Source organism: Calonectris borealis, chromosome 7 (genome assembly GCF_964195595.1).
Source record: "Calonectris borealis chromosome 7, bCalBor7.hap1.2, whole genome shotgun sequence".
In the NCBI taxonomy this organism is placed as follows: domain Eukaryota; kingdom Metazoa; phylum Chordata; class Aves; order Procellariiformes; family Procellariidae; genus Calonectris; species Calonectris borealis.
In genome coordinates, this window is record NC_134318.1 from 24,104,312 (window position 1) to 24,117,810 (window position 13,499).

Genomic DNA, 13,499 nt, shown 5'->3' on the forward strand with positions numbered 1-13,499 from the left:
GAAATCAGATAATGCTTTATGTAATAAAAGTATTCTGAAATAACTCTTCTACTTTAAAATGTATAGCAGCTATATTATATTTCAGAACAAGTTTTACCTATAAATCAGCCTGTAGACCTTTAATCACATACACTTTTGAGGTGAAATACTTACAAATTTTTTTTTTGAGTATTATACTAACATTCATTCAGTCTTTTAAACATTTTAAACAAAAGCTAGCACTGGAAAAAAATCTAGTGGCCAGAATGCGTAACTTGAAGTTGTACAAAAAATGGAAATGTACTTAAAGATAATATGAGTCATTTAGTCAGAGCCACACTATACAGGAAAATACTGCTCTCCCACCCCATTCTTCCCCCTACCCTCAAAGAAGACTTCTAGAACAGACTTCTGGTTTTGCTTTTTTAATAAGTCCATAAAAGCCAAGGATTTATAAAAACCACATGCAAGTCTATTTACATTAACAGATCAGTGAGAAGCTGCAAACTTTCCTTAGTACAGGAACTATGTCTTTAAGATTGGAAGTAGTAAATAAAACAGGACACCAGAACTGACAGCTAAGGTGACAACAGCAGCTTTGCTGACAGCTGAATTCCTGGTTTCTTCCTGGGGCATAGGGACGCATGGGGGCATGACACCCAAAACCAATTAAAATTCCCTACAGCTTTGGAGAGAACAGCAGAATTGGTTTGTTTTTACTCTTTTACTGACCCATTTTAAGTCCTATCGACATATCTACAATTTTTGAAGTGTTTTGTAATTGCAGCCTAGATTCTTGGTTTCATCTTTTTCCTGAAAGAGGGAATGTAAATGAATATAAATGGGATCAGAAAAAGAGATGTCAGGAAAAGGTGCAGCAGTCCCACCTTCAAATGCCATGAGGAAAAGAAACAGATTCTTGGACTGTCTGCCCTCTCCAACTCCAGTCTATGAAAAGCTAACTGACCAGTTACTGAAACAGTGAGGCACCACTTTTTGCAAATCTCTACAGATCCTTTAGCACTGAGCAAAAACAAGAGGAAAAGCCATTAGAAGTATCTTAAAGACTTTCTTTACGAGACCAAAGTAACAGTTTATATTCCTGCTTCACCATTCATCTTTCAATATTTGTACTTTCACTTGCAGTAAACAAGATACTTTCACTCTGAACAAAAAACTAGAAGTAGCTCAGCTTTCCCTTTTCTCAACAGCTTAGGGATAGGAAGGACATTAGGCATATTTAACTGTTCCTAGTTTAAGCCATACAGTAATTTAACGTTGCTGCAAGAATGTGCAAGAATGTGGTTTTCTTCTCAAAATTGATCCCTTTTTTCCCCCTTAAGATTTCCTTATGTAGCACACTAGTACCTTGAAGACAGACCCACTATAGTACTCGGGTTTGCTACAAATAATCCAATCCTTCCTTCCTTGGAAGAAAATGGGTATCAGAACTTGTCTGACTGTCAGGAAGACTGAGATTTTCCCTATCTACAGAATAGGTATGACCTGTAACTTCTGCATATGCTCCAATTATGTCTCTGGCCAAAAGTGATAGTTTAGTAAAATACAGTGAAACCATTCCCCCTCTGACCAACTAACACCTCAGTCTTTGTCAAGGTATAAAATTTTAAGTGCTAACAGGGAAGTGGAAAGTTTTTGACATAAATTACAGTGAGACACATTAACATTTCATAGGATTTCCATTATTAGTCCACAACCTGTGACAAACATAACAGTTACTGTCACCTCAGTGGTAAGAAATACTGTACCAAGCAATTGCCAGTGGTGTACGGGACTGTAACCGAATTGATGATTATGGTGTAAAAGGGTTTTCCGTAATATAATAAGTTTTCCATAATTATCACCTGTCAGTCATCTCAATATCCTGCCAGGCTTTCAATTTTTTGTGATTAAACCTCCGTGGCACTAGAATTATTTCGCAAGTTAATTAGTGATGTAAGTTACACTGCATATGCAAGATGCTGCCAACAATGAAAGCACCAATATTAAAACAAAATTCTCACTACTGATGAAAATATCATACAATGATTTTGATGCATTTGTCAGTACAAGCGAATCTCTCATGCTGACCACTATCATCTCCTCTTTTTTTTTTTTTTTTTTTGATGGTACACTGTGTGCCCGATGACCATTCAAGTAACATACAGAAAACTGAGGAAGAAGTTCTTGGAATTTCACAGAAATCAAATAAAAGTCTTACAACCCACGGCAACATCCATGGTTCTTATTGCAATAAAAAGTCAGTATGGATTCTTCATCCCATTTATATTAAGATTTGTTTTAAAGAAAAGGTGCTGATATTTTGTATTGTTTCATCTAAGAGGTAGATGGCACTTTCACATAAATAGTGTAAATCAGAAATTAAGTTAGCTCTAAGCCTGCAACACGCGCTGCACCACTGACTGCTCAAGTCAATTACTAAATTATGAATATGAAATAATTCCTCATTTTAAAAGACAAACAGTAAGTCTTTGAAAGGAGAGTGGTGGCTGAGTGCACAGACAGGTGCCTTCCCTTGACAAAGGTCAGCGGAATTCTGGCTTTAGCCTCCAGACACCTTCACCGTTCGGGCTCCTATGGAAGGTGCAGAGATTGCGGAGAAGTTCTCTAAAGACGCAAGACTGCGCCACAGGCAGTTTGGACTCAAATTCGTGCAGTAGTTCCTGAGTGCTAGCCTCGCCGTCCGCGCGGGCCTGGAACGCTATGAAGTTACGCATATCCACGAGCAGTTCATCGTATTCTGTTGAAACCGGGGCTGGGGCAGGTGCTTGCTGATGATTCTCATCTCCCTCATTCCCTGTCCGTTGTGGTAAAATAAGGTGGTTTCTGGCCCTCATCTTAGCTAATAAAGATGAAGAGTCTAGTGCACTGGATGACGATTCTCCAGATTTTCCATCAAAGTGTCCATTGGAACCACACTTCTTTATATTTTCTTTCTTTATTGTACCTGCATCCTGCAAATAAACATACAGACTATGGAGAAAGTTGGATTTTCTGGGGAGATCCACAAAATCTGTTAAACACAATCTGCCCAGTGTTTAGGCTTAAACAACAAACATGAACACTGAGAAGCTAGTCATCTGAAATACACAATGAAGAGGTAATATGTTCTGGTCTCAACTTTAGAACTTACAAAGTGAAAGAAAAGCATTGCGGGTCTTGAGACAGATAACCAGACCATGCTGCAATTTGTGACTGCTGTATCTAATTAGTCTTCATCAAGATCCTATGTCAAAACATGAAAAATCAAATTCACAGGTGACTAAAAATTCTAGAATTCTACATAATCATACAACAAATGGGTATGAGACACATGTACAGTATAAATCAGATTGGTTGCATAAATCAGAACATTTCACATATATCAGCTCTTAAAAGAGAAATGTTAGCTTGCGTCTCTTACCTTGCACTTCTTTGCAGGTGATGCACAAGTGGAATGTGAAGAAAGCAGCATGGGGTTTCTTTTTTGACCAAACCGACTCCTAAAAACCCATAAAAGAATTAACTCCATAAAACATCCTTCTCAAAATGATTAGGATAGTTTTGCGAAAGACACTGACTGGGTTTGCGTTTTAGGGTTCTCAAGAGCCCTCTGCCAAACTCTCTCTCCTCTACTGTGCAACAATAATGCTTTCTTTGTACTTCAGAATGGACTTCCTAGGCTTGTAATATGCCTTCATGTCTTTATTAAATATAAAACATGAAACGCCACTTTGATACATGTTACTGCAAATACCAAGTGCAAAACAAGATAAATCCATAGCATCCTAAGGAACTCTTCTATTTTGGAAAAGTAGTGTGAGAACTGAACTTACTTTATTCCTGCTGGTGCACCTGAAAGACCGCTCATGCCTGTCCAGGTTGGCACACCAGAAGCAGCTCCTAAACATTGCTGTCGAGAGACTTTTAAGGCTCTTAAGGCATCCTGGGCCACTCTGTTTGCTTCTGCTTCCACCAGCACATGATCTGCACTGGAAGCTTCCATAATGGCATCATGCTTCATAACGCTGTGTACCCCTAAAAAACAGAAGATACACGAAAAGGTGAAGAAGGACATCTGTTAATTTACATGGTTATCTGTAAAATTAAATATTCACCATTTAAGTGAATGCCACAATCACATATTTCCTTTTTCAGGTTGATTATATTCAGCACTTCAGTATAGTCATTTCTAATAAGAGAATCCCCTTCTATCAGTTAAGCAATCAATTTGGCAGTAAACCACTTCTGGTGTGGTCATGAGGTCATTAGTCACAACAGACTTGGCAATTATGTGGGTAAATAGATAACTTCTACTGTTATGGACAGGACAGCAGAAGTGAAACCCTTGTGTAAATGAAGGTTGGTTACATCCTTATTTCCAGAAGAAACACTGCATTACTTCTATATCCAGAAGTGTTTCTGGAAGGCTGCAGATCTCTCTGAAATGTTTGTGCCAAGGTAATTACACATTCATAACGAGAGCATTTCAATGATGAACACTTCAATGTTTCACTACAGTAATAGAATAGATAAAACACATTTTGTATTGTAGCTCTAACCACCAGTTTTACAGTCTGACACTGTTGAGCAGCCAAATAACAACGGTTACCTGATTTTTTGAAAAGTCTCTCCAAGACATAATCATCATTTTTCTTTGAGTCCTCCTCCTTCTCTTCACTGTTTTCCCTTCTGTATCGCTTTTGTTTCACTAGATGAGGAATGCGCTCTCCTTCAAATTTGGCATCTTTGTGACGTTTCTTCTTAGACTTATTTTTGTGGCTCTCATGTGACAGCATATCCACCCTGTGCTTTGTTTTTGAGGTACATTTATAATGATTATTATCTAATTGCCCATCTTCAGTTTTAGCAACCTGCTTTTCCCAAGAGCCAGCTGCACCACACGTAAGGCTAAGATCTCCCTTGACATTTGCATTAGCTGCTCCATGTAATTCATCAGCCACCACAGCGTTCAGACATTTGGCATTCTCTGAAGACCCTACATCACCTGGCAATGACTGGAACATAGATTTGTCAGGTCTTTCCAAGCTTCTGTCCTTGCTTTTATTCAATGAATTTATATTAGTAGCAGCTTGTGCATTATCTTTGGCATTGCTATTTTGGTCAAAGGCTTCCAAATTTCCTTTGGTTTTCTCACTTGTCTCTATTGTTTTAGAAGAAGAATTTGTCATGTGGGTGGTTGAGTAGGAACTGGATGACTTGCTGTACTTTGGTGAGGTGCTTTCTGTAAGATGGAGATCACCTTTAGAAGTGTCATTATCAGGTGGCTTTTCAAGTTTCTGTTTCAATTGGTGTTTTGGGACTTGAACATCTGAACCAGTACCTGAGGGATGAATGAAATTAGTATCCATTTATCAAACACTTCAGACATTTTTTCTTTCAAACAGATAGGAAAAAATGTGTACCTGCAAAAATTGCACTTGTTTCTGTCCCCTGAGATACATCTGGGCTGCTCAGAGTAAAAAGTTCATAAAGGTCATTGGATTTGAAAAAGCGCCTCTGCTTAGGGTCTTTCAGCACTCTATTTGTTAAAAACTGTTTGAAGATTTGTCTAAAAAAGAAAAAAAAAGTACTTTGTGCATGAAACAACGTCTAGCTATGTTTAAGTACTGAATACAGTACTTAAACAGAAAATTGTATAAGCACAAATGTTACCCTGCAGAACAATTAAGCAGTGGGAAGATGATGTTAGTTTCCAAAAGACAATCTTGAGTTAGCAACTTTCAAACAACCAACTAAACTGTTAAACACAGGGATTTATTGTTTTGCAGCAACCCCATAACACAACAGGTAACCACCATCCTGAAATATCCTATGAGGCATTCCTTAACTAAGCAATAAATAACTTCACAGCTAGAATTTTTGTCCATTAAAATTGAAAAGCTTGCATATATTACAATAGAACTATCAGAAAGCTCCTGAAAGAAAAACAAGAGCTTGTTAAGATGACAACATTTTAATGGTTCAATTGGTTGGAGGAATCAAAAGAAGCAGAGTAGCTCAGTCTAATGGTGATGACTGGATGACAACCACTGAAAAGGAAGATCAGACTTGTGGTTGAGAGGAAGGGAAAAAAGAGCCCATCTCCAGAGGACGGAAAGGAACAAATTTGGCAGAGAACTAAGCTGCAAAAAGTCTTCTAGCATTGGTAAATCTACTTATCTACTTCTATGCCATGTTTGTACTACGTAGGTTTTGATTGCAAGTTCTAGGCACTATTTTCCTGTACAAAAAATACATCCCTAAATAAAGCTGAAAATCAGTTCTCAAGAAGTGTTTTTATCATGATTTTGGCTCTGCTGGCATTAAACAGGGAAACTATTTTTAAATCCAATTGGCAAAAATCAAGTTTAAACATAGGTGCCAGATACCGTAGTGCACCCATCAGAAGACTTTAAAGTTTTTAAGAATTATCTGAGCTTCATAGCTTCCTGCAAGAATGATCACATATTTGCAGGGAAGAAAACACAGGCAAAGAGAAAAGACAACTTGCTTAAAGTTCAAAGTCCATTGTATTGTTCTGGAAATAAATGAATTTCTGATGGCTGTCCTGACCCTTAGAGCCCACTTCCTTGATGTGGTCAGTGTTGTTCAAACAGAAGTATGCCAGAGGGACGCAAGCCAACCAACAGCGGATGCTTTGTGTCCACGTGGTAAAGTAGATTAAAAAAGGCACTCAGTAAGTGCGGGTATTTCATTATTTAGAGCTTTTCATTCATCTGCATTTTCAAAGAGGATATTCCAGTTCTAAAGAGTAATGCCTAGACAGAGGATTCCCATGTACATTCATTTGGAATTCATGTGAGTGAAGCTAACTACTGAGAAAGCTAATGGGAAAGCAAAACAAAAATATTTCATTGATTTCAAAATACAAGCACTTTAAGGCTTTAGCTACATTTTGGAATAAATAACGTGAACATGACTGGTGGTTCTTGGGATTTAATTCTCTCACTTTGGAATGATTTGGGAATAAAATCAAATTGGGTTTGCAGAGTAGTAAATAGATGTATGTACTGCATACATCTTTACATATCCTAAGGACAACATAAAGAACTTGTTGATTTCGATTTGCATTTCAGACTTGTTGAGTCTCATGTTCTGAGTAAGGGGTTCATTTTTTCCTGTCTATGCCTCAATAGTCTCTCATTTACAGTGAATTCTGGATGTGCTGGACACAGCTGCTGGAACAGATTGATGAGGTATATTTAGCATGTGGGTCTTGGAGCTAGAGAGCCAGCAGCACAACCCTGCAGCTGGGAGTCTAACATTAGGAGAAGGCCCATTTCTCAGCAGAGATTTTTAAAAGTTTTCCATGACGTGCCCATCATGACCAAGGTTGGGGGTTACAAGCCATGTGTGCACATGCACAGGTATGTCAGTCTTACACCACCTCAGATTCGCTACAAACATTTTCTTGATACATATGGCTGTCTCCAAGGAGTAGTTCTGACTGACCTGTGGTATATCTTCTCTTCAATAGTACCTGCGGTGAGAAGCCTATACACAGTCACCTGTTTCTTTTGGCCTATTCTCCAAGCACGTTCCCGAGCCTGGAACACAAAAGGTTTGGTTACCAGACATTAGCCTCTTAGACATCTGTTTGACAGAGAGCTATCGATACCACTGTTTCAAACTTAGTTTGGACGTTTAACAAATAGTTCAAGAAGTTACATAGCCGTGGTATTTCTACAGCATTAGGACAACTAACTCAGCAGGAGAGGAAAACAATTTAGAAAGTTTACATATGTAAAAAGACAAGTCTCCAATTGCACCAAGAAATCGATGCAAAAAATCTCAAAAAATAAATTATGTTAAAATTAGAACTCATATCTAGGATATGTACTTTATATAGACTTATTCCAAAAGGGATCTATTTCACAATAGAGCTTTAACAAACACATTTCCTTTGAACGTTTCTTCTTTTTCTTAATGAAAGCTTTCCTACAAACATCTTGAACCAACTGCTATAACAGACCACTCTAGGTCAGATTACACGCTTGCAGATCTCATAGCTATGTAGGATTTCCGTCAAAAATAGTTTTTTTCCTCTCAAACATGTAAGCTCCATATACTGTTAAGGGATCTGATAAACCAGAGTCTTATCACACCATCAGATAAAGAACAACTTCTTTAACATATTGGCTTAACAGCAGTTTCTAAGGGCATAGCTACGTATCATTATTTAGTGACAAAGCCAATTTAAGCAATACTTCTCCTTTTCTTACCCTGCATTGCCACCATGAACAGTCACGCCTGTTCAAGAGCTTGCACAGTTGTACTCTCCCTTCAGAAACATCTAGTTTGTTTGTTTATTTATTTAAGAAACCCAGACCATTTCAACTGTTTGTTTGGCTACGCTCTAAACAGACTATGTGAATTCACAATATTGAAGAGTGGTAAGGTATAACAGCATAAAGGGGATGTGGTGGGAACCGCTTAAATTGGCTTTGCCACAAGAGTAATCATAATGTGGAACTGCACCCTAAGCCATCATTGCTGAGAGCAGCAACTTAGGGAAGAGCAACATTAGTGCTTTAACACTATTTGAGGAGACAAATGTCATTCGGTCTTCATTTTTATTTCAACTTAGCAGGTAAATGGAATGTAATGAACCAAACTCACCTGGGTGTCTGTACTGGGATTCCAGTCAGGATCATAAATAATAACTCTGTCAGCACCAGTCAAGTTAACTCCAATGCCACCAACACGAGTTGTTAGAAGAAAAATAAATATGGATTTGTCCTATAACACAAGAGAGAATTTACTAAAGCAAGAATTACCAAAGTACAAGATAATTTTTTTTTAAAGTTTCCTGGATTTTTTTTATCATCAGCATTATTTGCAAAGATGCAAAGGGAGTCAAGAGAAGGAATACATTTCCTTGTTTGCCTAATATCTCTTTTGACAAATAAAAGTAGCTTGATCTAAATTTCATTTACTGTTGTCCAATAAAATTTCTCTTCCCCCTTTTCAACAGCATTTTTTTTTTAGCAGAAAACCCAACTTAAGTGTGAAAAAAGTGATGACTTTTCTCCCCTCTCACAAAGAAAGTGGTTTCGTTTGACTGAACTCCTCAGTTTTGTGTCTCAAACCTGAAGCAGTATATTTAAAAACAGACCTAAAAGGAATGCAAGAACTCAACCATACTCACTAATAGGCATTAGTGTGCGGGACGCAACATCTCACCTCATTGTATCTTGTTATAAGGGGCTGTCTGGAAGCTATTGTTGTGGTGCCATCCATCCTGAGGTAGGAATAGTTTCTGTCTCTCACAAAGACTTCAAGTATCTGCAGCATCTGTTGTGATGGAAAAAATATAATGAAATCCAGACGTAAAGACTGAGCAACTGTCTAATCAAGTCATAAGAATTTCTGGTACTAACTGCAGTGCCAATCAAACAAACAAGATGACGACCAAAAACTTGTGAATCTTAAATGAGCAGAAAATTCAGTAACTTATGTAATTGCGGGGCAGGGAGGGGTAATTAGTTACTTCACTGCTGAATGCACGAGTGGAATGTTTGTGCTTAGTTTGGGAAGTCAAGAGCCGTGGTTTCAAGACAATTAACCAGGTAAATGGTGCAGCATTCCAAGAGAATCCACAGAAGCAAGACAAAATCGTGAATACATAAGAAAAACAAATGATCATTGTCTGTGCCCAAAGCAGACAATTCTCAGGATTAGATGTGCACATGCACTAAACAGTGTGAGCAAACTGACTACCAATTCCATCCTGAAACTACACAGTAGGGACAATAAATACATCACCACAATAAATATATACCCACTGTATTATATGGGTACAACTGATACAAGCTTTGACCCAGTACATTGAATTTGGGCAACACTGCCACAACACTGTCATTCCAGTAAAGCTGGGAGCTTGGGAACTGGTCTCCAATTATTCCAAAGACATTAGTCATTTTAGTATTTTTTTCAATAAGATGTTCATTTTCTGAGAAGGACACTACAAAAGGTGGTTCTAATTACAAGTCTCATTGGGACACACATGCACTTTTTTAGTTTCAGTAATAACCAAAACTAAAACCAATTGGCTTATCTTACCTGTCTTGACTGAGTAAAAAACAACACTCTGTGACCTTGCTTGTGCCATATTTTCAGCAAGGATTCTACCACTACCATTTTTCCAGAACGTTTCCAATATCCAAACTGATCTGCTTCCTCCACTTCAGCATCTGGTACACCCCTCAAAATCCTGGGACCACCAGAGAAGAGGTCAGGGTGGTTGCAAATCTTTCTCAAAGCTACTAGTCCTGAGAAAATCTAAAGAATACAGGAGAAAGATGTTTTTATTTTCTTGACAAATACTTGTATCTATACGGGCTGAGAAAAATAAATAGCAATGGATTAATCCAGTCATCATCAAGAAGTTTGTTTTTAATAGTGGTTTCATCTTTAGAGAAGCCAATGGACGCTAATACTCATTTCACGGAAAGTTTTAGGAAAAATCAGTACAAGAGAAGGTCAATGAAATTTTGTGTTCTTGTGAGCCTATTCTGGTGACAAAGTTAAGAGAATTCTGCAACAATTTCCACATTAGCAAACGCAGCCCCTAGCTGTAACTCACAGTCAATTTTTTTCCCCACTCAAAAGGAAAAATTCCACCAAGTTTGTTACTTGAAATTATTGTGTCCTTTCTTCCAACCCCCGCCATGTTAGCAGGTGACTTATGACAGACCTTGAAGATAGCAAGTATTCGCACCAGAATGCATGGTAACAAAGAACAGATGAGTAAACATATTTGAACAAACATATGAAGCTGAAAATTACTTTTGATGCCGTGTTAGAAGGGTTCTGTTCAGTTATTCATTCAATAATATTACAAGTGTTACTTATTCTTCTGATATAATGGGCACTCATAAAAATGGACTAGCTTGAAACAGCAAATCCCTCAATCTTCTGTCACTACAAGTTGGATGAGCCTGCTCATAATTTATTGTTTGTACAATGGGGTTTTTGTTTTTCAGCTGGGATTCACTGCTGTCATTACAAAACATCTAACAAAAGTATTGACATTTACTGTTCAAAATTTTCAGAACTCTAGCAAATATGATAGCCCATTCTGTAACATCTTAGAGAAATATCTGCAGATAGTGTTGTACAAGCCATCTCTTGAAGATCAAGCTCCTTAAAATAATTTTCATTGGGATAACTAAAATGGCTAGGCACTTGAAAAAAATTGGGCACTATACTTTTGCGAGATCTGGAAAAATAAAAAAGTCAAAACAGTGATAAGGTCAACATCTGCTTTGTATGGCACTGCAATATACATGGCTGTACTGACCACACAACTCACGGGAGCCACTGGGGGTGAGGGGGGAAGGGATTTCACAGTTCCCAAGACAAGGAAACGTGGTAAATTACATGTTATAACCAAGACATATTACTTTTCCTCTTCAAACAATAGATTTGTATCCTGCAGCTAAAATGGGAGTGAAAAACACCCACTGCATGCATACAAAAGTCAAATGGACCAGATGTGTGCAATGTAGGAGTCACAGGGAATAGCAGACTTTTTACACAGGCAACAGTAGGCATTTGAAACTGTGTTTCAATTACTACTGTCATCCTGGCCACAGCAATTTCAACACTTATGTTGTGAGGATGGAGGCAAAAGATGCTGAAGTGACTAGTAAGACAATAACAAGGATGCTTGCTATTTGCTCTGCTGTATGTTAAGACTCTGTGAAATCATCAACTGTTGCATCACAAAGTTATCACACCTGAACTGTACTCTCAGGACAAATCACTATTTTCCTTTGCTTCACTTTTACAATTGGTTAAAAGCATGCATACAGTTACCTACAGCAGGTCATCCAACAAGCCATAATTTGTTCCCAAGACCACAAACATATTGCGAAGACCATTCTATTCCTACTTTTATCTGGTCATGCCACTACATATGGATCACTAACTCTACATATTCCATGGAACATTTCTGAGAAAAAAAAGCAGGCATCCACAAAAGCAGAACTGAGATCAGTATGTTTGCTTCCCTTTCTGCTCAGAATCCAGCTAGAAGAATGCGAAGGTCAGTCCATGACTTTATCCATCAAATTCTACCTGTCATTAGCCTTAATTAATGCCAACCTGCATGTCTCCATTGAGAATCTGGTAAACTTCTTTAGAGTTGATGAAATTTTGATAGACTTGACGCTGCTCATCTGTCAAACGGCAAAAGAGAACCTACCAAAACAAACAAACGAACTGCTCAAGCCCAAGCTGTAAACTCCAAACAGAGTTTTAAAGTTTTACAATGAAGCTTCATAGATGTCTGACATACTGAAATACTAAGTTAAGAGATAGTGCATAGAAATCATTAAAAAATAAAAAAACTTAGAATTTTTAGAGAACAAAAAAAGATGGGTTTCATGAGGTTTTTTTGTGCTCTCAGTTGTTATTTTTTCCCCTCAAATTGCTTTAGTTTTGGAAGTGCTACCATTTTCCAGTTTTAATGAGGTAACTGTGCAATGTTAGCACTCTCTCAAAGCTGTTTATAGGAAACGCTTTCCATTGTGTGTCTGTTATGTCCCTTACAACTTGCAAATTCCTAGTACCTCATGGGAAGGTTAGCACACATAATCTATTCTGTCATTAGCCTTTGAGATTTTTCAGATGGTTTGATGGGCTAAAATGGAACAAAATCACTTCCTTGCATCCTGCAAGGCAGCCAACATTATGCCATAAGTCAAGCTTATGTACTGCCCTGTGATTGACAAGAAGAAAAATCAAATTTGTTTAATCTGTTTATGATTGCATTCTTTACCCCAGACTCTTTAAAGTATATAGAAATTCAAAATTTGGTTAAAAAAAGATCATTAGACTGCACAGCAGAAACTGAGTATGGCCTACTCATTTATTATATACCTTTCAGCACTGTCTTACAACGACTAGCATGTCTAACTTCTCTTTTAGAGGCAGGAGACAGGAAGGAAAAGAGTGAGGAGAGGACAAGAAAGCCTGAAGCACTGAAACCTGAGTGGCAGAAGAATCTAGTAATTACTACAAGTGAGTATTTGTAGGAATTTCAGTTGTTTAAATAATCCTTTCACCTCCTCTACTTAGAATCAAAATGTTTCCTAAAAAATATCACACCTCTTCGTAGAGCAAAGAGGTGTTAGATCAAAAGGCTGATATTTTGGAAATTTATTAGAATGTACAGGCCCGGCTAGCTTGCAATGTGAACAACCGCCATCAAGTATTTCTCTACTATTTGCTGCCCAAAGTAACCTTTTTACAGCAGGAAACAATGTTAAAGTGTCCAGGAGATGCACCATAGGAAACACCCCACAGACAACTCATTTGTATGCACCTGTGACCTAGGAGGACAGTATTAAGCAGACGGATATACTTCATATATCCTTTGTTTTTTAGATGAGAGTGTACTTGTATAGACCCTGCAAGACTATGACCATTTAATACTCAGAACACAGGTGAAAAGAATATGCAACTTGAAAGCTCTAAATCTTATCTTCAGT

At 37.8% G+C, this 13,499-nt stretch overlaps 1 protein-coding gene across 14 annotated transcripts in view; it reads right to left on the reverse strand.

Moving 5' to 3' along the window:
- Positions 1-2,028: 2,028 nt before the first annotated feature.
- ERCC6 (ERCC excision repair 6, chromatin remodeling factor) overlaps positions 2,029-13,499 on the reverse strand; it is a 48,208-nt gene continuing 36,737 nt past the window's right edge. For 12 of the 14 annotated variants that reach the window (XM_075154628.1, XM_075154632.1, XM_075154626.1 and 9 more), the window contains 10 exons: positions 12,112-12,207; positions 10,066-10,284; positions 9,187-9,297; positions 8,623-8,742; positions 7,456-7,550; positions 5,406-5,551; positions 4,592-5,323; positions 3,816-4,017; positions 3,404-3,482; positions 2,029-2,954 (listed from right to left, as the gene is read on the reverse strand). In XM_075154628.1, coding sequence (XP_075010729.1) covers positions 2,526-2,954; positions 3,404-3,482; positions 3,816-4,017; positions 4,592-5,323; positions 5,406-5,551; positions 7,456-7,550; positions 8,623-8,742; positions 9,187-9,297; positions 10,066-10,284; positions 12,112-12,207 — 2,229 coding nt within the window. In that variant the 3' untranslated portion in view covers positions 2,029-2,525. Of the gene's footprint in view, positions 2,955-3,133; positions 3,227-3,403; positions 3,483-3,815; positions 4,018-4,591; positions 5,324-5,405; positions 5,552-7,455; positions 7,551-8,622; positions 8,743-9,186; positions 9,298-10,065; positions 10,285-12,111; positions 12,208-13,499 lie in introns of all 14 variants that reach the window. The other 2 variants (XR_012674299.1, XM_075154629.1) reach the window with 2 other exon arrangements.